Raw genomic sequence first — 27,962 nt, 5'->3', positions numbered from 1 at the left:
TATTTTTTTATGAATATTAAATAAATAAAAAAATAAATTAAATATTAAATTAGTTAATTTTAAATTTAATATTTATTTTATTAAAAATTATAATTTGAGGTAATTTTGAATTTTTAAAATATTTTTTAAGTATTTAAATTATTAGAATGTAATTTTATTTATTTTTTTATATTTTATGATTATCAAAAAATTAACACAATTTAATAAAAATTAAATAAATGTGAAAATAAATTAAATTAATTACCAAATTTATTTTTAAAATTTAATTAAAAAAAATAAATAAATAAATTAAAAAATTGTAACTATATAAAAGAAAAAATAATTTAAATATTGTTAAAAATTAATATTAAATTTTAAAATATACTTTTTTTTCAATATAAGAATTTTTTATTTTTAATATTTTTCATAAATTTTAAAAATAATTTTTTCTATTATTTATTGTGTTTTTTTTTTATTTTAAAATTTATTTTAAATTTAATTTAATTCTTTAATATTTTTTATTTTTTTAATCTTCATGAAAAAAATTTATTAAAACGTCGCCTTTTGCAACACCGTGTGGGCATTGGATAATAATAATATATACATCATGATCATCTATTTTCTTCCTTCATTATACCAAGGAAATATGCAAGAAGAGATGGGACAATGCGATATGAGTCTCGTTCCTTATGTGTCTCCCAATCTAATCTATCAATAAGAACCAACGAACGAGAAATTGAATAAATGTCTCAATACCGCAATAAATAACTAATGACCTAAACCAAACATTTTGCCGAGAACTTTCCTCCAAATTGGGTCATAATTCACCGTCTTAATCAAATTTTCGCAAAATCAACTTGTAAAGTTTTGCGGTTTTAGCAGTATAATTAAAATGTCAGAGCGATAAAATTTTATGCGACGAGATTTGACGCGCGGGATCACTTTAATGAGAAAAAGAAGAGATTTTGATGAGTCGTTAATAGATCAACAGCGCACGTTTTTATGTTACATAACGCGGCAAGTTAATTACTTTTGTCTTTTATCGCGGAAAAATTGACACAATATGTGACAGAAACAGACAGACAATCAATTGTCAGGCGCACGTTTTTTTCTGTCTCTTGCACAAAAGACACGGAATCTGTCAAACTTTAAATATAATCATGCCAAGAAGCAGAAATAACATCGACATCGGTCGAACAAGGTCGCACTCGCTTGAGGGGAAAATTTCTTTTGAACGCAAAAAAGAATGAACATGTACGGGGAGAAAAACACAAAAAAAAAGTTAAATTAAATATAAAACAACAACAACATCATCATTTAATGCTTGTCAAGCTCAAGCTCAATGCCTTGAAGCATTTTTGAGATCAGTTACCGTTCATTCTCTCGAAGGTTGTTTAAAAGCATCGACGACATTCGAGACGCCAGCAATTAACCTGCACTTTGTATCAAGTTGCGACTGGACTCGTGCAATGGAAGCATCATTTATTTATTATTTTTTTTTTTATTGATTTGTCACCCTCCGGCGCGAATTTCTATTGTTCATGGAGACGAGAATTCCATTCATGCGAAGAATGTGCGGTTTAAATTGTTGAAAAAATAACAGAGAAGAGAATTTTTTTGCAACGTATTTTAATTTAATTTCAATATTTTAAAATTTTTTAAGATTTTCACGAATTTCCCCGAGTTTTCCTCGATTTTTTTAAATTTTCTTCAGTAAATTGTGATAAAAAAAAAATTTTCAGAAGATTTACAGTCTTTAAAATTTTCTTAATTTTCTAAAATTTTCCAAGTTTTCTTATTTTAAGACTTAAAGTAATTTATGGTCGCACGAGTTTTCCAAGTTTTCCATTAGTTTTCAAGAATTTCATTAAATAAATAAATAGCTTTCAATAAATTTTTCCAAAATTTCCCAACTTTTTTTCAATAAAAGCTGCTCATGAAAATTCAAAACTTTCAATGCTCTTTGAAATTTTCCAAATTTTCTGAGTGAGTTTTCCGAATTTTCACATACTTCAAAAAAATTTTCCAGAATTTCCCAACTTTTCCACAAAAAAAAATTTTTATGATTCAATGAGTTTTGCTCGATTAATTTTCAAAGTACTTCAAAATTTTCCGTGGTTTTTCCGAATTTCCACAAATTTCTTTAAGATTTTCCGGATTTTCCCGACTTTTCCACGAATTTTTAATGATTTAATGAATTCTCCTCAATTATTTTGCTTCGAAATGTCAAACTTTCAAAGTACTTCAAAATTTCCTTCGAGTTTTCCTAATTTTTACAAATTTCTTTAAAATTTTCCGGATTTTCCCGACTTTTCCACGATTTTTTAATGATTTAATGAATTTTCCTCAACTAATTTTGCTTCAGAGGTTTCGAAACTTTAAAATCTCTTCAAAATTTCACAAATTTTCCGTAAGTTTTCCGGATTTCCATAAGCTTCTTAAAAATTTTCCGGAATTTCCCAACAATTATTTATTTCAAGACTTTAAAACTTTTACAACTGGTTCAAAGCTCTTAAAAATTGCAAAAATGTTTCCACAAATTTTAATGATATCAAAGAACCAAATAACTTTCAATCCATGAAAACCGATATTCCTGTCATAAAACCACATTCTCTTAAAATCACATTGAAATGTGGTAAAAAATTGTTGGTCAATGACTGTCAAACGTTCCGTAACCCACATCACTGTGGGAGTCCTTCCATCGTTGTCATTCAATCACCAAATTCCAAACTAACTAACTGTCAATCAGCATGACCAAACGGATAATAATTCTTTATGTGAAACGTCCTTAAACACATTTACTTTTTATTATTGTTCGTTTCATTCAATTTTATCTATTTATTTACATTTGTTTTACTGTTTTATTTGTATAGGATTGTGTCAGCAACGTCCACATAAGTGGCTTTTTTCTAAAATAACATAAAAAAGGACTTTTTACGAAGCTTTTTTACACAAAGCAATAAAGAATTAAAAATCAGTAAAAAAAAAGTTGTGAAAAGCCTCCTTTTTATTATTATAGTCCATGATAAAAAAAAATCAAATGTTTATTTTTTTATTGCTGAGTAATGGCAAATAATATCAGGAGGTGTCGCGTCGTCCTTCGTTCAGTACGGCAAGTGGAGACGACTTGTCACTTGTTCATGCCGAGGAATTTTCCGAACATTTTTGTGGGGAACAAAGTTGTGTCTTCTCTGTTTATTTTAGAGTATGCCAAAAAAAAAAAAATAAAATGTCAACACCAGAATGCTGCATAACGTATATTTATTAAGTTATCACATCTAGCTACTGTTCCTGTAGGTTTTCTCGTAAGTGGGTGTATATCGCTAATATTAACATTACGTAAGAGCGTGTGGCAAGCTGTGAAGTGCACATACCCTTACTGCGAGAGGATGTTTAAATATTCATATGACATGTAGAAGGATTTGCTAAAAAGTTAAGCAATGTTGTATTTTTTTTGTAGGTGAAACGAAACCCATATGGAACCAACTTTTTATACGGGTGAAATAATCACCATAAAAAAAGTTAATTTTTGGTCTGTGGGGGAGAAGGAAAAGAAGCAGAAGAAGAAAAAGAAATGTGAAAACTATTTCATGCCACACAATTAAAAAAGGGAATAAATTATGAGGGTTGGATTTCAAGAAGAAGAAGAATTCTTCGCAAGGAAACTAACAAAAAAAAATATATATTAAGGAGCGTCTCGCTAAAATTTCAATAATTCGCATAAAAAAATTGCTAGTGACTACAAAAAATCTACTAAAATGCAAAAAGGGGCTTGTCTCATTGTTAATTGCGTTTTTATTTATTTTTGTTTCATTCCATTTTTATTCTGATTCCAACGGAAAAATACATTAACCTCACACTCGCATAATAGAGACATGTATAATGATGTCTGCCACCCAATAATAACACTAGTTTTGTTGTTTTTGGTTAATTATTACTTATGCGAGAGACTAAAAGCGGTGCTAGGTGGCTTGGATTTTGTTTCAAAAAAACATTCATTATGCTGCGGAGTAAATGAGCACGAGGATGGACAGAAATTCAAGGTAATTATCTGGAAGTGATGGTAAGAAATTAATTTTTATTTTTTTTTTCTTTCAGTAAAATTGAGTTTAATATTTCAATTAATTCAAACCAAGCATAAATTTAATTATTTTAAATTTTTTCCTGAATTTTCTCGAGTTTCCCTCGAATTTTCCATTTTTTAAAATTTATTATAGATTTTCCATCTGTTATAATTCATATTGCTCAAAAGCGTTCAACAATTAAGTTTACTGAGCTTTAAAGGTAATATCGATTTTTCAAGCTTTTCCGGAATTTCCTCAGACTTTTCCGAGTTTTTCACTAAATTGCCATTATTTTTCAGATTGCCATCTTATTTGCCATTGTTTTTCACTGCCATGTCTTTATTTTCTTATATTTTAATATAATTAAAATTTTTCGTGAATTTTCTCGATTTTTCCATGAATTTCCCAAATTTTCCTGAATTTCCTCAGAATTTTCCGAATTCCTTTTGCTATGAACATAAAAATATTTTTTTCTGTATTTTCTTAGACTTATAAATTGATTCAAATTTTTCATGAATATTTTCCTCGAATTTTCCTCAAGTTTTCCATGAATTTCCACGAATTTTCCGAATTTTTTCAAAATTTTCAGATTTTTTACATCTCTTTCGATTCATATTGTTCAAAAGCATTACATAATTATTTTTTATAGCATTCATGGATATATCGATTTTCCAAAGTTTCCCAGTTTTTCCTCAGAATTTTCCAAGTTTTCCATTAAGTTATTTTTGCTTTGAATTTAAATATAAAAAAATTCTTAGAATTTATTTATTTTTGTTCATAGCTAAGAGAAACTAATGGAAAACTCGGAAAAGTCTATGAAAATTCTGGAAAACCTTGAAAAATCGATAAAATAACAAAAAATTCAAAAAACCTTATTGTGGAAGGCTTTTGTAAAACATGAGTTGTAATAGATGTGAAAAATCTGAAACATTTTTGTAAAAATCCGAAAAATCTGGGAAATTTTCTTGAATTTTTCTCAAATTTTCCATGAATTTCCACGAATTTTCCGAAAATTTTCAAAATGTTCATCCTCTGAAAATGCGACACCAGATAGCATATAGGCAACAAAACACCCACAAATATTCCAAATTACGATTCGTAATGAAACGACATCATACAGTTGTCAAATAATGAGCAGGGATGGCCTCTTTTAATTTGATGGACTTTAGAAAGATTATAATAATAATCCAAAAAAAAAAACACGACGAAAAAAAATATATCATTAGTTAAATAAATTATAATAAAACGCACAGAGAAGCCTGATTTCCATACTCGTATCCAAAAAAAAAAAAATACAAACGCAACGCGTGTGTTGAGGACTTTTCATCGTAATCGTCGTGGCAGAGAATACACCCGAGAGGTTACATCACATTACACGACGACAAACACTGCGCGTATAGACGTATTAATAATTGACTTTTTATGATTATAATACAATTTCATAATCAGAATGAGTGCACGTGTAAGTTCTCATTTGTTTCAGTTTTTTTTACGTGAAAAAAGGAGAAAAGAGACGGAAAATGCCTTTGTTCGTGCCAGTATTGAATGCAATGAGCCTCAAGCGCCACGAAAAAAAAGTGTTTTAAGGAAGGAAAAAAAAATCCTGAACAAATCCGAGAGTGAAAAAAAAGAAGAAAAAAAGAAACAAAGGTCGATTTTATTTGTTGTCTGCCGCGCGCGTCGTTATCATTTAAAAAAAATACTGCTGCAGAAGAAAAAAAGAATTTATTTATAGCAGCAATACGGTTTCGCTTTCATTTTCAGATAAATTCAAATCATCTCGTATTAAATTTAAATACATTAGAGACGCAGATTTTTTTTCACACACACAAAGTATCAAGAATTCCCAGTTATTTACTTTTCGAAAAATAATAATAACATTTTTCTCGTTTTTTTTTTCTTTTTATTTACAGTTAGAAAATCCGTCATGAAAATGATCTTCGCCAGGTTTGTTTTTTTTTTCGAACACACGAAAAATAATTTAGGCGATGATTTATTTTTGTAATTAGCAAGGTAATTTACGATCTGCGAGTCGATGCTCATGAATCTCCACATTATCAAACATCAAAACACCGCGCGTTTATTTTGTGTCGAAAAAAAATGTTTGTTATGCTCTACCTCGAAAAATTACGAAAAAAAAAGTAAATTCTCAAGTAAATAAGCAATTAAACCAGTTGTACTTCGCATTCGACGTTTGTTTATGTTTAAATCATTTTTCTTTGTAATAAATAAATGTTAAAAAGTTGTAAATACTCTCTCGAGGGAAATTGAAAAATAATAATCAGACTGTCGAACGTGAAATTTATGGATTGTCGGTATTATGACATCAAGTAAATGGCTGGGCAAGGAAAAAAATTATTCAATTTATCGTTGCTGGACAATGGCATGATTTGTCGACATTTAATTAAAATGCATTTCAAGTTGTTTCGACATGAGTTTTTTTTTCGTTTCAAAGCTCAAAAGGTTTTTTTTTCGTCAAGGGAGTTGATGTCAAACAGGACATGTCACTCCTTAAATTGGAATTTTGGACATTTTTTTTTGTTGTTAAAGGTCAAAGTTAGGAAAAAAAATTAAACAAGTCGAAAAATAAAATTTAAAAAAAAATAAAAAATTAGTTAATAAATTTAAGATTAATAAAATTTAAATAAAAAAAAATTAATTAATAAAATTTTTATTTTATTTTTTGAGACTCAAAATTGATCAATAAGAGCGAAAAATAATTATAATTTGATTCAATTTTAAATTTTAATTAATTAATTAAAAATAATTAAAAATTAAAATAATATTTTTTATTTTTCAAATAAAAAAATTTTTCAATTAAAAAAAAATAAAAATTTCTTTTAAAAAATATTTTTTTGAAATTTTTTTTTTTTTTAATTATTTAATTAATTAATTTAATTATAAAATTTCAATTATTTATTTTATTAATTTAATTTATTATTTTATTTTAATTTTCGAATATTTTAAAAATTTAAATTGAATTAAATTATAATTAATTTTTGCTCTTATTGATCAATTTTGAGTCTCAAAAAATAAAATAAAAATTTTATTAATTTAAAATTTATTAACTAATTTTTAATTTCTTTTTAAATTTTATTTTTTAATAAATAAAAAATTTTTCGGACCCATATACTTGGTTCTAACATGAAAATTTATTTTTTTGTTTTAAGAAAAAAATCGACTCCTAAAAATATATATTTTCATGTTAGAACGAAGTATATGGGTCTGAAAAATTTTTATTTATTACAAAATTAAATTTAAAAATAATTAAAAATTAATTAGGTATAAAAATGAAAAAAAATAAATAAAAAAAAACTAAAATTAAATTATAAAATATTTATTTTTTTCAGACTCAAAATTGATCAAAAAGAACAAAAATAAATTATTATTTATTAATTTCATTTAAATAATATTTTATTATTGCCTTTTAAATGGCATGAAATGAAGTTGACACATTTTTTTTTAATTTTTTCAATTTTCTTAGTTTTAATGCACAAAAACCTTCTGCCAGCTAATAGAAATTAATTTAAAACGCCCTCGAAAAAATTCTTGGAGCAGAATTAGAGTTATTTCGTTACAAAATTCGTATGAATTTTGAAACCTTTAAACATTTTGACTCAAAATTTAAAATTTATCCCAAAATTTTTATTTTTTTTCTCATAACTCAAAATTTTTTACTTTAAAAAATAAAATTAATTCAAATCAACAAAAGAAAATTTCAGAAACTTCAATATTCAACTGGGTTTAACCTTAACTTTCTCGAGAATGATGACATCATAAGCTACATGCCATAAAAAAACCTACTAAACGGTCTTTAAAATTACATTTTAGTGGCAATAAATTCAGCCACATAGTCAGAGAAAATGTTCGCAGCAAAAGTTCTCGACACAGTTGAACACTCATAAAAAGTAATTAACAACGGAGCCCGCAGATTCTTAAATATTTACTTTAACTGCGATGCCACACACATGCCTTTATCGCTCTTTTTTCCAATTTTAAATGCAAACAATAATTTTCTATGGAATCGACTTCCTTCATAGGCACACAATTTTTTTACCGCAATATTTACTATTTTTTCAGCTTATCATCCGATTGAAAAAAAAATTGTAGAAAACTGATGCCAAAAAAAAATACGACAAACGTATTGAAAACTAACGGAAAGGAAATATGAGATAAGATTATACACAAAAAAAAAATAATTCGCTTTAATCTTTGTATTGCAAGAGGTTGAGAAGTAGTAAAAAGTAGAAGCGGGCGACTATGATTGTAAAATAATAAAGATAAGAATGTTTATTTTGATTTACGGGCTTCTTCTTGTTTATTTATCGAACTCACTTTTTTCCGAGTTATTATTAAAAATATGACTCAATAGTTACATTTTTCACTAAAAACGGGCGAATGATGGAGAAAAAAAGTTAGTTTATTATTATTATTTTGGCACACAATTCCCCAATCCATGCCCATGTGTCATAAATAATTAAAACTGCTCAACACTCGGTGTCTCTAAAATTCCGTTCGTTCCCGCAAAATGGAAAGAGCAAGAGAGAAATAAATGGATTTTCGCTGTGTGACAGGTAAGTGCATCATTGCCATTATTATTGTTTGTTATATTATTCTGAAAGCAGATTTTTCGGAAAAATCATCAATCACACAGATTTTTGTCGCTCGTAGATATTTTTCGAGGTGAAAATGAATCACAAGACACATCGGGTGACACTTTTAGCTGAATGGAAAAGGAAAAAGAGTGTCTTGTTGTGTACGTAAGTTGAACATGACATGTTGATTGTCAATCATTTTCGTGTAGTTTATTATTGTTGCGTTGAATATGTTTTTGTTTGAGTAGTCAAAATAATAATTTTTTTTAAGAAAAATTTTAATTTATTCGTATTTTCAGTTAAAGTTTGTTTTTATTTCATTTTTTAAAGACTTTGGCAAATTTTGGACAAATTTCTTGGTTTTTAGTAAAAACTTTTTACTCATTTTTTTTTCAAAAAATTCTATACAATTAAGTATTTTCTTAAACAAATTATTTTTTTTTATTTTCATTCATTTTTGTGTCATTTTTGGTAAAAAATATTTTTCTATAATTTTTTTTGTTTTAAAAAATTTTTTAAATAAAAAAAATTAATTATTTAATATTAACAATTAATTAAAATTTTAAAATTATTTTTAATTAATTTTTTTTATTTAATTAAAAAATATTTTATTTAAGAAAAATTTTTAAAAATATGATGTTCGTTCATATAATAAAAATAATTACAAATAATTTAAACAAATATTAAAAAATTTAATTTTAATTAAAAATAGGTATTTAAACAATTTCTTTCAGTTTTAAAGCTTGTCTTTTCGAAATGATTCCGAAATTTTTGAAAAATATTTTTTTTTTTCGCCTTTATTATTTATTTTTATTTTCTATAAAATGAATAAATAAAATAATTAAATAAAATAAATAAATAAATTAAAAAAATAAATAAAATTAAATTAAAAAACAAAAAAATAAAAAAAAAAATAAAAAATTAAAAAATAAAAATAAAAGTTTGTTAAAATTTTTATAAAATTTAAAAACTAATTTTTAAAAAATTTTTTTTTTTTGTTTTTGCTTGAAAATATTTTTTTGTTCTTGTTGTTACCAAAGAAATTTAACATTTTTTTCTTTAATAAAAAAAACCTATCTAAAAAATCTTAAATTTATTTTGAATAATGTCTAAAGCGTAAAAAAATTTTTTTTCTTGTTTTTTTTTTTATTTTTACAAATTAGTGAAAAATGGTCTAAGAAAACAAAATTCTCTAAAGAAAATTACTCGTAAGATAAAATTTCAGTAAAATAAATAAATTGAAAGCAATTTTTCCAATATTTTTTCTCAAAGCTTCCCAATTTTCCTCTTATTATTAGATTGAGTGAAGGATTAAGGGCACACATGACTTATCAAAACACGACAGAAAAACGGTCGTAAATGAAATTACATTAGAGAAAAAAAATCAATTTGTATTAAGGCATTAAAAATAAAAAAAAAAAAATAAAATGAAAAAAGAGCACAAGGCAAAAAAAAAAACGAAAGAATAATTTTTTTGTTATTATAATGTGAGCACACACTCTTCCACTCACTCATATTATGTAGTACATTAATATGCAAATGAAGGTATTAAAAATGTAGGGTATTCATGAAACACACAAACGTAGCGAATTCCAGCACTGGATGGATGAACTTTTGCTAATATCGTTGTTGTTGTTGTTCCGTCTGTTGTTTGAACCAATTCGCTACAGCTTGATTGCCTATGCTGCTGGTATCAGTCAGGAGACGTGTTCTATGTCCGCTATCAGTTTTTTTTTCGTGTTAGGCTTGAATCAACAGAGTGTCTCTCTCTCTTTTTTTTTTGCCGTTCCACACAAACACACACCGAATCACGTAAGTTGGTCTCTTTAAAAATCGATTTTTCAATCAGTACCTTTTTCCGTAGTCGTTTCCCCAAAAAAAAAAAAAAAAAATAAATTTTGTCCATGCTACGATCATCGACGAGGCACTCTGTTGATATTGACGCGGCATGTCAAACATAAATTTCGTTCTAAAAAGGCTCGACGAGAATTTATTCGTGCGAGTTGTAGCAAAAAAAAAACATAAATGAATTGACTAAACGTTATCGGTCGGCATTAATGGCAGCAATTTGTGTGTTTATTGAATGTTTTATCAAGTTTGTAACTGCATTATGCTGAGGAAATAAAACTTTTTAAATGGATTTTTGTTGGCCCGTTAACGATCAAAGCGCACAAGAAGACACGTGAGAGGTTAAACGATCATTAAAACCAATAAAATTTTTCGATTTTTTTTTGGCATCAAATCAACTCGAAAATTGACCAACAATGCACACAAAAAGTATTCGAGGAATTTGAAAAATTTTCTCATTAGCTTGTCATTAGCATGATGAGGTCGCTAATTTCCTCGCAAATGTATTTTTCGTGTCATGTATCGCACAAGAAACGCCTCCGAAAATCAATTCAAAATATTTCCGGTTGATTTTTTGTCCTGGATGACACAGGAAAAAAAAAAGAAAACTAAACAGGAAATAATGAATAAAATGGTCCAGGCAGCTATCGATCCATCCATCTATCTGTATTCCGATGAATGACAGAAGAGCTTTATAAATATAAATGAAAAAAAAAGTGTACGGAACAGGAAAGGAAAAAGATAATCATTCAATGTTGTGTTGCTAGAGCGTGTCAAGTCATCGAACAGCCGCCAGTTTGACTGGATTTTCGTTGATTCAGTGGAGACGACTGGTCGTTTACTCATTTTATGTTTGTTTTATTTTACAATTTGTTTTAGGTGAACTTTTCGGAAGATTTTTTCTGTAATTTTGAAATTATGGTCAAGTAGGTATAAAAAGTATAAAAAAAATTTTAAATAAAAATTGGGATAAATAGGAGTAAAATTTACATAAAAAATATTTAATTATTTTGATCAATTTACCATCAATTTTTTTTTTCTCAAAAAAAAAATCATTTTTTAAATATTTTTAAAAATTAAATATTTTTCTTAATATTTTTTTTTTATTTTTTTTTTTTTTGCTACAAAAATTTTGTTTTTTAATTATTTTAAAAATAATATTGAACATATTTTCTTTTTATTTTTATTTTAATATTTTCTTAAAAATTTTTAATCAAAAATCAAATAAATTTTTATCACAAAAAATAAATTTTGATAATTAAAAAAAATTAATTTAAAAATTAAAATAATTTTTTTAAAGATTTTTCTAATTTTTGTTGAAAATATTTTTTTATTTTTTCTATAATTTATTTTATTTTAAATAATTTTAATAAAAAATTTTAATCGTTTAAAATTAAAAATTTTTTAAAATTTAAAAATAATTTTTAAAATTTTATTTATTTCATTAAAAAATATTTTATTAAAAAACAAATTAAAATAATAATTTATTTAATAAATTTAAATTTACTTTTGTTTTTTTTTATAATTATTTTTGAAATAATATTGAATAAATAAAAAATTTTAAATAAATAAAATTTTTTCTATTTTTTTTCAAAATTTATTTTTTTTATTTTAATTTAAATTTTTATTTATTTATTTCATTTTAATAAAAAAAATATTTTTAATTAATTAATAAAATTTTAATTAATTTTATTTATTTTCTTTGAAAATATTTTATTTTTTGAAAATTTATTTTAATAAAAATAATTTTATTAAAAAAAATTAAAATTAAAAATTTATAAATTTAAGTTTAATTATTTATTTCACTAAAAAATATTATATTAAAAAAACAAATTAAAATAGTTAATTATTTAATAAATTTAATTTTATTAAAATATTGAATAAATATCTTTAAAATATTTTTTCTCAATATTAATTTTTTAACTATTTTTTTTCAAATTTATTTTTTTTTTAAATATTCTAAAAAAAATTATTTCACTTTAATTTTATTCAATTTTTTATTTTTTCACAATCTTTTCAGTATCTCGAAAAATTGTTTCACAACAAAGTTCTCTAATAAAAATCAAATTTGCTAATTCAAGGTAAGTACCAACTTCTAATTATAATCGCATAACAATGAGAAATTGAGCGTGGCACGATAATGAATTGATGCAAAACAAAAAAGAGGACACCGTCTCTTTAAAATAAAATAAATCTTGGTGGTTAGGAGTTTGTCTTCTTGGAATAATTTTGCCAACACACCCACAAAAAAAAGGGAAAGAAATTTTCCATCCCATTAAAATTTTTCGTGTGTGTGCTTTTCTCTCCTTCATCGCTGTCGACGTCGTCGTCGTCGTCTTCATCATTATATTATCATCGCGCCTCAACCATATCAACAACAAACGCAAACACAAAGGAGAAACAACATACTTGAGGAGCAAAGCATTATTATAATTTTTTGTGTGTGTGTGTGTTGGCTTTCTTGCGCGTTTTGAAGGTGAGGGAGGAAATGCCACCTCATCATGCGAGGAATATGTTGTTGCCACCATTAATAAATTACATGACCATATACTGTGCGAGAGTAATATATTAATGTGCTTTTTTCCTTTTTTTTCTTTCTTTTTTTGATGAAGAAGGCCGCGTTTTTATTGGAACAAACGCGTAATTGGCTCCGCATTTCTTAACCTTTCAACCGCTTTGTGCTACAAGTCAGATAGACAGTAATTTAGTCATTCCATGGCATAAATGAGTGCCAAACATTAAAATTATTAATATTTTGACCTGTACGAGTAACAGAAAGTTACTTACTAGCAACAGTTGATCGATTTTTCTTTTTTGTTCGGTAATGATGTGACGAGGATGGAGGTTTCGAGGTCGATTGTTTGAAGCTCGAACTTTAACTTTTGAACTTTTAAAAGTCAACTTAAGCAAAAATTTCTTCAATTTAAATTTTTTATATAAATTTTTAACAATTAACTATAAAAAAATTAAATAATTGAAAAAACGTAAAAAATTAAGTTGAATTTAAAAATTTGTTTTTTGAACTTAAGGATCTTAAGTCAAAACTTAAGAGATTGGATCATCAATTTATGAGCTGAAATTCGGTCAATATTTAACAAAAGTCATAATATTAGTTTTTTAAAATTATTTTTGAACAAATTTCAGGAAATAATTTGATGATTTATGAAATAAGGTTTGACTTAAGATCCTTAAGTTTAAAAAACAAATTTTTAAGTTCTTTCAATTACTCAAATTGTTGTCAAATCAAGATTTAATATTTATTCAGATTCAAAAAAAAAACTTTAACTTTTGATAATACTCATTGAATCTTTATTTGAGACTTAAAATATACCAAATTAAGTTGACTTAATATTGAGTTGAAGCAATTAAGTCAACTTAATGTAACTTAAGAATAAAAAAAGCAAAAAAAAAAAAAAGTTTTTTGACTTAAAGTCTATTCTTTGAGAAAAATTAATTATATTTTTGAAAAAAATTAAAATTTTCGAAAAACTAAGTTTTGACTTAACTGACTTAAGGTTTTAAGTTTGACTTAAAGCTTTTACTTTAGAATTTAAGTCAAAAAACACACGTTTTTGACCTAAAATTATTAAGAAAAATGCCTTAGAGTTAAAAAAAAGTTCAAATAAGTCAAAAATTTTGAGAAAATTAAAAAATTCGCAAATTCGAAGAAAAAAATGCTCAAAATTCGAGATTCAAAGGTCCAGTTTTAGAAACCAAACAAAACAAAACTGACGACGAGGATTTTCGATTCAAAGGAAAACGGATTGCGTAAGAAATTACTCATTGTACATAATTCAGAAAGCGACGACATATGACACAATTACCACACTTATCATCACTATCACTCGAACTATCTGTCTCTCTCGCTATCTCTCTTCCACTCTCTCTCCTTCATCGAAATTCAAAAGATATTTTACATACACACACGTCTATCACAAAATCAGACAGTCATCTAAATTTTCTGTATAAATTAGAACAACATTGAGTCTGCTACGTATTATTATTATGTAAATCTATCATCGACTCTGCATACAAAGTACCGACAACGACGATGCGACAGAATGTAAATATCTCATGTGCGCCTACAGAAGAGTTATCATCCCAAATCTCTCCATCTATGCAAAGCACAGTAAAAACAAGACGACGACGAGTGTCATCATAAAACAAGTTTGTCAACTATTTCGAGGATTTAGCGCGAGTATTTTATGTTGTAAACATGAGAATTTTTTCAATACTTTTTTTGTGGATTTTTTTTTGTAAATTTTTTTGTTTTAAAATGAGAGAAGATTGAGCAGGCAAGTGACCTTCGTGCAAATTCTAAAAAAGAAGAATGCTGCTGCTGCTGCTGCGGTTTTAGCTAGTCGCACGAACTGCATTCATGATGCGATTGACGTCAGAAGCAATGAAGTTGTGCGACTGTATTATTCAAAGGTCAGGTGGAAGGAAATCAAATCTCGAGTTACTTTACTGATAAGGGATTAATTGAATTTTGTGCTTTATTGATTCGATGATGATGTAGAAAATATCCTAGAGGTAAATTTTAATATTTTTTTTTTATTCTAAGAGTTTTATTCAAAAATAATGGGAATATTAAAAGAATTTTGATCAAAAAGTCAAAATTATTTTGAAAATTTTACATTTTTGGCCTTTTACAGCAAAAAATATTTTTATGAAAAAATGGGTAAAATTTAAATTAATTAATTTAGGAACAAATTTATTAAAAATTTACCTAAATTTAAAAATTAAATAATCAAAAATTGAATAAAAAAAAGAAATCAAAATAAAAGATATTTAAAATAACTTTAACTGATAAAATTATATATTTTTTATTTTAATTTATTACCAAAATATATTTCCATATTAAATAAATTTAAAAATAAATAATAGAAAAAATATTTAATTTTTAATTTTTTTTTATTATTAAAAAAAATAAATAAAAAAAATTTCCGTTATTTTTAAAAAAAAATACAAAATTAAAATCTAATTAATATTATTGTTATAAATTAAAAAAAAATTTATAAATTTTTTTTTTTTAAATAAATAAACATTTTAAAAAACAAATTGAAACTTTATTAATTCTTTTTAATAATTATTTTTTTTATTTAAATTCATTTCTAAATAAAATTTTAAAAATAATTTTTTATTATTAAAAAAAATAATAAAATTTTTAGTTTATTAATTTTTTATTATTCAAATTAAATAAATTAAAAAAATAATAATTAATTTAATTTTTAATATTTTTTATGAATTTAAAATAATTTAAATTAATTTTTTTTTTTATTTTTAAAAAAATTTAAAAATTAAATTTTAAACATTTTAAAAAATAAATTGAAATTTAATAATTAATTTTTAATAACTAATTATTTTTTTTTAAAAAATTAATTTTTTTAAAATAAAAATTTTAATTTTAATTAAAATTAATTTTTTAATTTTGTAAAATTTAATTTTTTTAATTATTTTTTTTTAATTTAATTTAATTATCAATGAATTTAAATTAAAAAAAATTAATTAATTTTAAATTAGAATAATTTAAATAAATTAATTTTTTAGATTTATTTATATTTTATTTTATTTATTTATTTTTTTTAATAATAATATTTAACGTAGTGAAAAGATTATTCAAAAAAAAAAAATGCATAAATCTAAATGTCTCTTTTTGACTAATCTTTGTTTGAAATTCCACGTTAAAATCTGTCAAAATTTCCATCAAAAATAATTTTCTGACAGAAAGTCAACGAAAAAGGCAACAACCTCCTCCAATAAAAGTGTCTCTCTCAAAACTTTTTTTTAGCTTTATTTTTCGCAGTTCCATGATGCCCGCGACACATGAAAATCCTTTGTTTTCTCACACATTTGTGAAAAGAAAAAAAATGGAAAAATTCACGAGCACGTATATGCACGAAAGGTGAAAGAAAGGCAAGAACGAACACACCTTATTCTAATCATACACATCGCTTGTCGCTCGCTGCCTGCTTACCGCTTTCAGGGGTGGTGTTAAAGAATTGATGTCTATATAACACAAAGTTATATATTTTTTTTTATTATTATTATTTCTCGTATAGTCAATCAAAACATGTTTTCATGTTATAAAAACACAAATATCTTGCGAGAGATAGCATCAGGCACCGTATCACGTATGCGTCAACAATGTACGCCGGAGCAAAAAATGAAATTACTTTAGACATGAAAGCCTTCTTCTTCTGATCGTCAGTACTTGACATGTAGCGCAAAAAAAAATCACAGGAAGTCTTAAACATTAAATTTTAAACATCTAAAAATTTCTACAAAATCATTAAATAATTGTTTGCTTATTTTTATAATTTTTTTTTATTGTTATTGAGGTACGAAGCTCAATAATAATAATAAAAAAAAAAATTAACAAAAAACTCAAATGATTCATAAATTAATCTTGACACATCTCGGAGACGTTCGTTAGAGGTGTTTGTTGTTCAAAAACAAAAATAACTTCCAATGGCCTTGAATGCGACTAGTTAGTTAGTTAGTTAGTTTTTTGTATTTTGAATATTTTTATATATATGGGGTTTCTTATCGTATCGCTTGAATTTTCACATTTAGGTCAGAAGTGCGGAAAATTTTCAGGAGCTTTCAAAGTCACAATGCGAATTAATATAATAATATATAATGATGATGATGAAAAGAAAAACACTCACTATCTATTACACGATCGGTTGTAGACGATTTCTGTGTTGGCTGTGTCGTCGGTGGCTGTGGCGGAGCCGCTGATTGATGATTATTACTCGTCGACATTTTTTTTTCTTGTTTATTCTTTCTTTTTTATTTTAAATTTTTTTTTATTATTTAATTTTTTTTTCTACTCCTTTCCTCGTTTTTTGATTAATTTTTCACTTTTTTTCACTTTTAATTATTTAATTAATTTTTTTTTTATTTTTTTTCAACTCTACACAATAATGATGACTCGTGTCATTAATTATCCTAAAATTTATCAACAACTAGACGATGACAGTTACACCTGAAAACGAACACGAGATTTTTTTATGATTTTTTTCTCTTTTTTTTTCACTCTCCGACATACTGAACGTTTTTTTGGCACAAAATGGTGATTCAGTGACCTTCAATCCAGCAGGATTCCGATGAAATTTAATGAAAATTCCACGAAAATTCCCTTAAAAACTTAAAAAAATCCTGCCTGTGATTGAAAAGCACTGCGCACACATTCTTTTTCTGTGTCACACTGAAATTTTCACTTTTTATCAACTATTATTTTTTTTTTTGCATATGTGTACTCTACTCGTGTATCTCGTGTAGATCGAAATGTAAAAAAAAATGTGTCAAAATTCTTCTTTTCACTGCTTCACTTTTCTAATAAGAATTTTTTTTTTTTTTAGATAAAAGTCACTTATGGGGGCAATTAATATAAAATCGATATGCAAAAAAAAAAAGATGGAAAAAAATGCTTTTTGCAACAAACAACGAGACTCGATGAACTGTATTTTTGCCTTTTTTGTGTGTTTGTGTGAGTCGCCGCTGTTGTAAACTAATCAGTAATCAGTGAAGTTTTTTTTCTTCTCAATATTTATTTTTTTTTTCACTTTTTTTTTATTTTTTTCTTTTTCACAAATATTTTTTTTTAACATAAAAAAAATAATTTTAGCGTTTTATTGAGACATTTTTCTTCATTTCTTCACACAGGAGCCAAAAAGGTACGAACGAAAAAAAAATCACAATAATATTATTTCAGTTCAGTATGGGAGAGAGAGACGACGGAAAAAGCGAAGAAAAAGCCAGTGACGGAATTTTGTCAATGTTTGGCGTGATTTGACGACAATGTCTCGCAAAAAGGCAAGAAAAAATCGCAGAACGAGCGGAGAAAAAATGATTTTTTTGTTGAAATTTTTATTTTTTCGCTCGCTCGCTCGCTCGTCGTCGTCGTTGCTGCTGCTGCTGCGCTACAAATCACGGATTTAATCACCTTTACTGGCACATCTCCGAAGAACAACACTCACAAATTAACCTGTTAACGGCCATCACAGTGCCGCACACTTTAACTATCAAATTTACTAAAATATTCGGATTTTTTCCAGTTAAAATTCAGTTTTTTTGTGGTATTTTTTTTGTTGGTTGGCGAGTCAAGTTCTTCACTCTCGACTTTTTTCCCTACTTAATTAAGGTTTTTTCTGTAGCTCTGTAGCACAATCGATTCCTCGTAGCCAAGTGCGCAAAATCGCGGGGCAATGGAGCATTGGGAGGTTTTCGTCTTTTGCTCCGGGTCTCGTACCTTGTACGCGATTCTGTACTGTTTTTCACACAATTTGTGCAATGTGTGACGACGTCTTTTTTTCGTGTTGAGTATATTTATCACTTTCATACGACTCAAAATTAGTTCCGATTTCTGCCGCATTTCCGCTTTGGTGGCTCCAAACAGGATATTGACATGCTGACTGCAGCGCCATCTAACGGTTTATCAATTTCATACGACTCATTCCCGTACAGAATGCTACAGAAAACACGTATAACTTTGCGTGTCCATATCTCGGGAGTTTTCCACAATTTTCTTATGAAAACCTTTTTGAACACGTCAATTAAGATCCCCTCTTTCGATTTTTCAAGGGTGAAAAAAGAGAAAAACTTGAGAAAATTACGGAAAATGCGTATCGGAATGTGGTTGTCGTAAGCTATGAGGTTACGTGAGGTTACAAAAGGTTACGTTGCGAGGCAATTCAGGTCATTAGCCTCAGAGGCGCGGAAAAGGGGAAATCCATGCGCAGTTTGAATTAAACCGTTATTTTTCGTGGTAGCAAATTTTTAATCCGTTATTTTTTTACCGCATTTCGAAGAAAAAAATGTGGTTATGTTTTATTTTTCAATGATTTTTTGTTGATCTTTTCTATCAGGGTCGAAAATACTTTGAGTCAATAAAAAACTAAAAAGATTTTGCTTTAGTAAAAGTCACAATCACGTTGATTTTTTTACTTTTGAGTCCAAAGTAAAAGACAATTAAGCATATTTACTTTTACTTAAGTAAAACTTTAAGTCAAAATTGTAAGCTAAATTTTTCAAAATATTCAATTTTTTTTTTTAATTTCGAACAAATGTTCGTGACAAAATTAAAATTTTTTAAAAAAATAAGCTTTTAATTTTGACTTATATGACTTAAATTTTTACTTAAGCAAGAGTAAATTAGCTCTATAGGCTTTTACTTTTAACTTTTAAGTCAAAAGTCAACTTAATTTAAACTTTTATTTAAGCAAAGAGCTTGTGATCGATGGTGCACCTCTCGAAAGTGTAAACGAGATGAAGTATTTGGACATCATGGTTGATGAGAAACTGCGACTGAACCTTCATGCTGACCTTGTCAGAAAGAAAATTGCCAAAAAAGTCTACTTTATGTCACGAATGAAAAAAATGCTGGACAGAGACACGAAAATCATGCCATAAAAATCACTGATACAGCCGCACATAGACTACTGTAGCACATGATGCTGATGAAGGACGAGGACTTGAAAACAATACAAAGGACATGAAAAAAAGCACTGCGGGGAAATCTTCTGAAAGATCGATATGCAAATGTACAGAGCATGCTTTAGGAAACGGACCTTCTTGACGTGATACAGAGGGTTTATTTTAACGCACTAAAACTGATCGACAAAGCCAAAAATGGTCTACTTCCTGACTACTTGACTGAAAGATTGATAACGGTGAGAAAAGCACAACCTTACGAATTACGAAGAAGAAGTGATTTTAGATTGCCAAACTACTTGACAACCGGTGCGCAGAACTCCTTTTTTTACAAGGGCCTGAAAGAGTATAACAAAATGAAGCGAGAAATGACACCTTCGACGAGCGCGAATGAATTTTTAGCTAACTTGATAACATATGTGAAAAGCAACTTTTCATCGCACTGAGTGACAAAAAGAAAAATATTCAAAATACATACAACTGAACGAAGTAAGCTGATTGGTCGACATCTGTAAAAGATTGACCCAAAAAAAAAGCTTTAAGTTTGTTTGACTGAAAGTATTTTCGACCCTGTTTTCTATTTTCAAATTTAAGATTTCGTCTTTCGAGAAGCTTAGTAGTGCTCAATTTTTTTTTGTGATTTTTTTAAAATTTTTGGAAAAATCCTATTTTACTAATTATTTTTATTTATTTTTCCCCCTAAGAAAAATAATTTTTACGTTTCGTTTATTTTTGTAAATATCTCACCTATTTAATCTATAATTAGGTTTAACCAAAAATGGAAAACAATTTTTTTTTTTCAAAATTTAGGCCGCTTAATTTTTTTTTTGAACTTTTTGTATTAAAAATCATGTTTTAACATGCATTTTCTTCTTTAAAATTTAAAAGAAAAATTATTTTTAAAAATTTTTTGACAGTTTTTTTTTACGAAAATTTTTTGTTTAAATTTTTACCTTGAAATAAATACTCTAATATTATCAAGTCTCAATGTAGATAACATTAAAATAACTAAAATTTTATTTTTTTATCAAAAATTGTAAAAATTTTGTATGAAAAAGTATTTCAAAAAAAATTTTTTTTTGATGCCCCTCCCATTTTGAAAAAAAGTTTTAAGGACAAAAAGTTCGAAATAAATTTGGAGCGACCTTACTTTTTTTTAATTATTTTTTTTATTTAATTTTATTTTTTAACCGTTCACCAACAGATTTATTTTGCGGATATAAATTTTGAGCTAAAAATTCTAAAAATTTGTCCTTCAATCAAATTCCTTCTGATTACTTTACAAAATTTTCCATTTCATTGATAATATCGACCAACGCTGGATTCTCCAACATCGACGAATGATTTCCTTGAATGATTTTTTCCTCCACCTTTCCTTCCGTGTACTTTTTCAATCCATAATCCTCCGTTTTGACATTTAACGTTGATTCCGTTGGTCGCACAAGCACGATATCCGACTTGATTTTTCCCCGCACCGGTTCATCATCGCTCTTCGACATCAATTTTATACGAGACATCATCCCATCAACGATTTCCCGGCAATATTCTTCGGAAAATCCAAAATGTTCCGCGGTTTTTAGTATCATTTGTCGCGTAAACTCGTTCCAATCGAGCGTATCAACCGTCACGTCTTTCAACGAGAACAATCCACCGACAATATTGACCATAATTCGCTTAACATCTTCATCGGAAAGGGCCTTGTTGTCATTCAAAAAGTACAAAATCTTCTTCAAATAAGCCGGAGACCCGTCAATGAGCGTAATTGTGCCTTGCATGCCGAGATCTTCGAGAATGCGAGCAATTTCGAGTGCCACAATCGATCCAAAAGAGTATCCAACGATGCGAAAAGTGCGACTTTCGTTGAAAACGTGCTTGAGGATGTCTTTGATGACGGTTTCAGCAATTTGGGAAGCTTCGATCATGTGACTTGTCTTACGAAGTTGCAAAATATGGACCGGAAGATTGATTTGTGAGGCAATTGCTTCCCAAATGTCACCAGAAACACCCTCAATGCCGGGTATGAAGAGAAATTTCTCGACATTGTCGTTGTTGTTCAAGTTGGGCAAACGCAAAATTGGCTTTAAACTCGATTTTTCGTCTCCCAAGTTCTTTTGCATGAGCTGCAGACCCATTTCTTGCGATTTATTGCTTTGAATTTCGTCAGTTATGGTCTCCTTATCCGCCAATTGTCGCAATTTAACGAAGGTAAGTTGTCTTAGGTCTTGTGGCGTGAGCGATATTTCATAATCTCGCTCTAAAAGTTGATTAATTTCGACACTCATCAACGAATCCAAGCCCAATTCCGAGAATTTTGTATCAAGTTGGATGGTTTTTTGACTCCGGATGCCCATGATATTCATCACAGCTTCCACAATATCAACGGATTTTTCGCTGCTGACATTTTTTTCGGCAACAACCATACTGGCAACGATCGGATCTGGGCATGTAAGCAACTTGTCGAGCTCTTCCAACCACGATGCTGTACGTTGAGGCAGCGTTCCGCCAATTGCCATCTCGAGATTTTTATCATTTTGCATGTCAGCCACTAAACCAACTTCCCCAATGGCGCCCCATTGAATCGCTTTCGCGGGAAATCCTCGAAATTTACGCTGCTCCATGACCCGCTCCATCACAGAATTGGCCATGCCGTAATTGGATTGCCCCGCATTACCCCGCCCACATGACACGGATGAGAAAACGACAAATAAATGCAGTTTCGGACACAAAACTCGCGAAATTTCATCGAGAAAAATCGTTGCAAAGGCCTTTGGTGCCATACTTTCACGGAATTGCGTGACAGATTGATTCTCAAAAGTGGCGTCTTTCAGTTGAACCGCCAAATTAAAGATGCCTCCGACTTGTGCCAAGCGAGTTGCTTCCTCAAGAAGCTCCGTGGCGCCATTCATTGTCGTTATATCAGCTGTGGAAATGACTACTTGCACGCCATACGATCGCCACAAGCTGATCCGGTAACATTGATAGGGCTTTGTAATGCCCCGAGACGAGCTGAGGACCAATTTTCGACATCCCCTCATCACAAGCCAATCGGAAAGTTCGAGTCCGAGACCCCCAAGCCCCCCAACGACGACATACGTGAGTTCTGGATTGCAAAAAACGCGCGGATAAACTGTAATTGGCAGAGATTTGGCATTTTCGTGACTTTCGCGGACTTTGATGAGGACTTTTCCAATGTGTTTGGCGGAAGCGAGGAAGCGCATCCCTTGCTCGATGTCATCGGCGGCGAAAACAGTCGTTGGAAGAGGCATAATGTCGCCGGATTTGATGTCTTCCGTAATTAACTTGCAAACAGTTTGCTTTTCAGCGGTCGACCCGAACATCCAAGCATCCAAAATCACGGAATGAAACGAGATTTCCTTCAAAAATGGCGCCAAACCGAGTTTTGTGTCATTTTCCAAGTCAAATTTACCAATTTCCAAGAATTTGCCGCGTTTTGCGAGACATTTCACGGAAACAATTAATTTTTCTTGCGCCAACGAGTTTAAAACGTAATCAACTCCTTCGCCATTCGTGCCTTTCATTACCATCTCATAAAAACTCGTATCTCGTGAATTTCCGATGTGACTTTCGCTGAGCTGCGGAAATTTCTGAAGCAAAAATTGTCGTTTTACTTCCGAGCCGACTGTTGTGAACACTTCCAAGCCGTATTTGAGTGCCGTGTAAATCGCCGCCAAGCCAACGCCGCCCGTTCCCGCGTGAATCAGCACTTTTTGTCCCCTCTGGATGTGTGTGACGCCAAAAAAGGCGTAATAAACGGTCAAATAGCAGATGGGAATCGTCACTGCTTCCTCCAGCGTTAAATGTTTCGGAACTTCCCACATCAAATTCCGGTCAGCGATGACTTTTGTCGCAATTGCGCGCGACGGCAGGATCCCAATAACATGTTTGCCCGTCTCTGACACGCCCGCGTACTCCAATCCGATGACGTTTTCTTGTCCGGTGCGATTAAACCCGAACGAAATGGAGTCTCTCGTCAAACGACCCGTCGCCAACATGCAATCCCGGAAATTTAAGGCGGAATATTTGACATTTACGACAACGGCAGGGTCAAATTGCAAATTTTCAAAGTTGAGATTACCTTCGGACCATCGGAGGGCCGAGAGATCGCCAGCAGTGTCGGTGTTGACGACCGCATGTTTCGTCGTGGGTTGTTTCGGATGCTCGAGCACGAGTGGTAAGTGACGGTAAGTGCCCCATTTGCCGTTTTTCAAGACATTTATCGCTAATTTGATGTTTTTTCGGTAAAATTGGTGTTCCAGGTCGAAAATTGGAGCTGATTCGTCATCAATGAAGCAACATTTCACTTGATCCGCGGTCATTTCCTTCCGAATGCAATTCACTAAGCCAATTATTCCGCTGAGGGGCTCTCCTTGGGCATATAACATCACGGGATGATCTTTTTTGAGCCATTTTTGGGTCTCTGACAACCAATTGTAGTTGCTGTCAATCAAGGAAACTTTCACAGTTTTTGTTGATTTTCTCACCGGAGCGGCAATTACGGGTTTGAACACCAAAAATGTCTCATTTAAGGTTTTAAAAGCACTTATGAGAGCAACTTCCTTCGGAATGTGAAGCTCTTCGACGTTAATTGTCGTCGCCTCGCGTGACACAATGAAGCCGTCGTCTTTGATGAACTTCAGGGCATGCAACATGACCTTCGGTTGGGCTATCATGTACGAACAAATAACGAAAGAATTATTTTTTTGCGGCGAAACCGGCGATTCTGACAACAAATCGGACGATGTTTCGTACACAATTAACGGCAAATCGCATAATGGCTTGACAAAATCTTCGACAATCGATTCGTTGATGCCGTCTTGTAGCTCGTAGACCTTCACATTTGTCGTGAAAGTGTTTTCCAAGCCAAGTTGAACGATGCAGTGACTTGCCTCTTCCAACGTGAAATAATCGTTGCTGAAATGCGGGATGAATTTATAAGTTTCCAACACTGGAACCATTTTTTCGCGCTTTCGATTGACTGCTTTTGCATGCAAACCTTTGATTTCGACACCGCCAGCTTTGATGAGCTCCAAAATTTCGTTGTAAGTCGCTTCGAGATTTTTCGAGACGGATTTTTCAACGAGTTTTTCGTGGATTTGGGGCGCGATTTTGATGCTGTCGATGCTCACGGGCAAATATAAAGATCGAGTGTCTTTCGAGAGGAGAGTTAGTTGGAGCATGCAGTCGATGAATGGCGCGAAATCGTTGAGCCATGCGATTTTTCCGGCTTTGGCATCCATACGGGCTTCCGTTAGAGACTTGAAGTCGCCGGAATACTCGTAACCACGAAGACGGAGCTCTGTATAGATGTCTTTGGAGTATAAAGTGATGGAATCGTTGTCTGGTTGCACGAACGGTGATAAATTTGGGTCCTCGATGATATGGATTTCGCCACAAGCGACAGGAGTTGAACTTTCCGTTATCTGTTGAAAAGAAAAAATATTTAATTTTATGAATTTCTGAATCGAATAAAGTGAAAATTACATTAAATTGAATTAAATTAATTAATTAATAAAGAAAAATAAGTAATTTGATTTAAAATTCAATTAATTGAATTAATTACAACTAAAAATTTTAATTTTAAATTTTTTCTAAGATTAAAAAAAAAAATGTGAATTATTCTAAAATTAAAAAGCCAAAAATTTATTCACTTTGACAGATTCTAATATTTTTACTAAATTTTTAATTTTTATTAATTTTTATCAATATTTATTAAGTTTTTATTAAATTTTTAATTCTTATTAAATTTTTAATTTTTATTTAATTTTTAAATGTTGTCAAAAAATTTTTTTAAAAATTATTTAAAATATTGAAAAAATATTTAAGTTTTCAAAGGTTAATTAAAAATTTTTTTTCCACAATTTCCCGATTTTTTAAAAATTTTTTTCATTATTCAAATTAAATAATTTTCCAAATATTTTTATAAATAATTAAAAAAAATTAATTTTATTTTTTCAAAAATTATTTTTACTCATTTTCTCAAATTTATCGATGTTCTTAAAAATTTCTTTACATTTTTTTTACATATTTTTCGATTTCACTTTTTAAAATGTTAAAATTAAAAATTAAATATGTTTTACTTTAAGAGACTTTAAGATTTTCAGATTTTTTACTTATTTTTTTTTCTTAAATTTTTGAAGTTTTACAGATATTTGGATATATTTTCATCTCTATTTATTTTAAATTTTGAACTTTCGAAAAAAAAAAATTGTAAAAAATTAAAATTAAAAAAAAAAAATAAAAAATGAATATTTAACTCAAAAGAATAATAGTAGGTACTTAAATTAAAATTAAATTAAGACAGCTTAAATTTTTTTAACTTCTTTTTGAAAATCCAAAAAAAAAGTTAAAATTTCATCAAAAATTACCGTTTTTTAGTCTATTTTCATAATTTTTCAAAAAATTTTCAAAAAAAAAAGTTTTTTTTATTATTTTTTTTTAAACTTTTGTATTGAAAATGATATTTTTACAAGAATTTTCTTCTCTAAAAATATTTTTTCGAAAATCATTAAACTTATATTTTCAATTTTTAATAAAAAAAATATGAAAAATTATTTTTAAATTTTTTAGTTGAATTTCTCTGAATTCACTTTTAAACAAAAAAATTTGGAGAGGCCTTATTGAAAAAAATTAATTTAAAAAAAAATTAATTTAAAAAAAAATAATTTAATTAAAAAAAAATTTATTTAAAAAAAAATAATTTAAAAAAAAATTTAATTTAAAAAAAAATTAATTTTAAAAAAATTTCTCACCTCAAATTTTCCGGATCCCCTTTGGAACGTAACACACAAATTCACCGCTGTATCTGGCGGAATGGCTGTCGCCCTCAAAAACTTCATTTCCCGAATTTCCACATTCATTCGTTCCCACGGAATACCCCGCATCAATGCAAAACTCTTGTATGCCAACATAACGTAGGACGTCGCGGGAAAGAGAACTCTTCCATCAATTCTATGACCCGCAATATTCGCGTATTCCTCCTCAACCAAGCTAATATTGTACGAATGCTCGATTTTGGCGTCGATTGCGTTATTAAAAGTCGCCACCAACCAACTTTGTGAATGATCCCAACGAATTAAGGGACCAATCATGGGCGTCTCGATGGAAACTGGGAACTGAACAGCCGGGTAAAGGTTCTCGATGCTCGGTTGCAAACCGTAAAGATGCAATTTTCCGATGGCTGAGAGGAAAAAGTTGACATTTTGACTGTTGCCGCGTTGCGTTAATGGAACATGAATGCCTTTCGGCAGAGATTTTTTTAAAATCGCTTGAAGTAATCCGTGAGGCGCGATTTCGATGGTGATCGCGTTGATGGGTAACATTTGCGAAACTTCTTCAAATAAAACGGGACTTAGGAGATTGTTGACTTGATATTCGGCCGAATTGAATTGCGCATGGTTTTTATGCCAGTCATCCATGGGAACGCTTGAGCTGAGCCACTTGCGGGAACGTTGTTTCGGGGTTTTTATCACATTTTTCAGGTGCGAAAGCAATTTCGGGCCCATATGTTTGATGTAACGACTGTGATACGGGATGTTCGCACAAGCAACTTCCTTCGCGAAAACACCTTTGGCCTTCAATTCATTCACAAAATCGGAAATTTCCTTCGCTGGACCGGAAATTGTGCACGAATCGGGACCATTGTGACATGCAACTTCGATTCCGGGCGGTAGAATTGTCTTTATTTGGTCGTAACCCATCCCAATAGCTGCCATAGCGCCATGAATGACGTCCGTTTCGATGCTTACCAAACCCCGATAGTACGAAGAAAGGATCATTTCTTCCGCCGTGACGCAATTATCGGCATAGGCACATGCCAATTCACCAACTGAGTGTCCCACAATGAGATCAGGAACGATATTCAAGCTTTTCAGGACATCTACGAGGGCGATTTGAATCGCTGCGATGCCCACGAATGAGTGCAAGACATAATCAAAAATTTTTTTGTCCTCAGTTGTGATGATTTTGATCAAATCCAAGCCTTTTTGCTCGAGAATACGGTGTGAACGTTCGATACTCT

General features: G+C 29.2%; 3 protein-coding genes across 8 annotated transcripts in view; all 3 read right to left on the bottom strand.

Moving 5' to 3' along the window:
* LOC134836055 (serine/threonine-protein phosphatase 2B catalytic subunit 3-like) overlaps positions 1-18,666 on the bottom strand; it is a 43,440-nt gene extending 24,774 nt beyond the window's left edge. For 3 of the 5 annotated variants that reach the window (XM_063851195.1, XM_063851198.1, XM_063851199.1), the window contains exons 1-2: positions 18,438-18,666; positions 17,158-17,477 (exon numbers count right to left, since the gene is read on the bottom strand). In XM_063851195.1, coding sequence (XP_063707265.1) covers positions 17,158-17,254 — 97 coding nt within the window. In that variant the 5' untranslated portion in view covers positions 17,255-17,477; positions 18,438-18,666. The remainder of the gene's footprint in view (positions 1-17,157; positions 17,478-18,437) is intronic. The other 2 variants (XM_063851196.1, XM_063851197.1) reach the window with 2 other exon arrangements.
* Positions 1-27,962, bottom strand: part of LOC134835721 (transcriptional activator protein Pur-beta-A) — a 356,196-nt gene that overhangs the window by 44,786 nt on the left and 283,448 nt on the right. The gene's annotated exons all lie outside the window — the stretch shown is intronic.
* Positions 21,199-27,962, bottom strand: part of LOC134835451 (fatty acid synthase-like) — a 7,242-nt gene continuing 478 nt past the window's right edge. The window contains exons 3-4 of the mRNA XM_063850330.1: positions 26,695-27,960; positions 21,199-25,365 (exon numbers count right to left, since the gene is read on the bottom strand). Coding sequence (XP_063706400.1) covers positions 21,199-25,365; positions 26,695-27,960 — 5,433 coding nt within the window. The remainder of the gene's footprint in view (positions 25,366-26,694; positions 27,961-27,962) is intronic.

The sequence above is a fragment of the Culicoides brevitarsis genome, chromosome 3, assembly GCF_036172545.1.
Source record: "Culicoides brevitarsis isolate CSIRO-B50_1 chromosome 3, AGI_CSIRO_Cbre_v1, whole genome shotgun sequence".
NCBI lineage: Eukaryota > Metazoa > Arthropoda > Insecta > Diptera > Ceratopogonidae > Culicoides > Culicoides brevitarsis.
The sequence above is the reverse complement of the archived record's forward strand: the minus strand, read 5'-3'. Positions and strand labels throughout refer to the sequence as shown.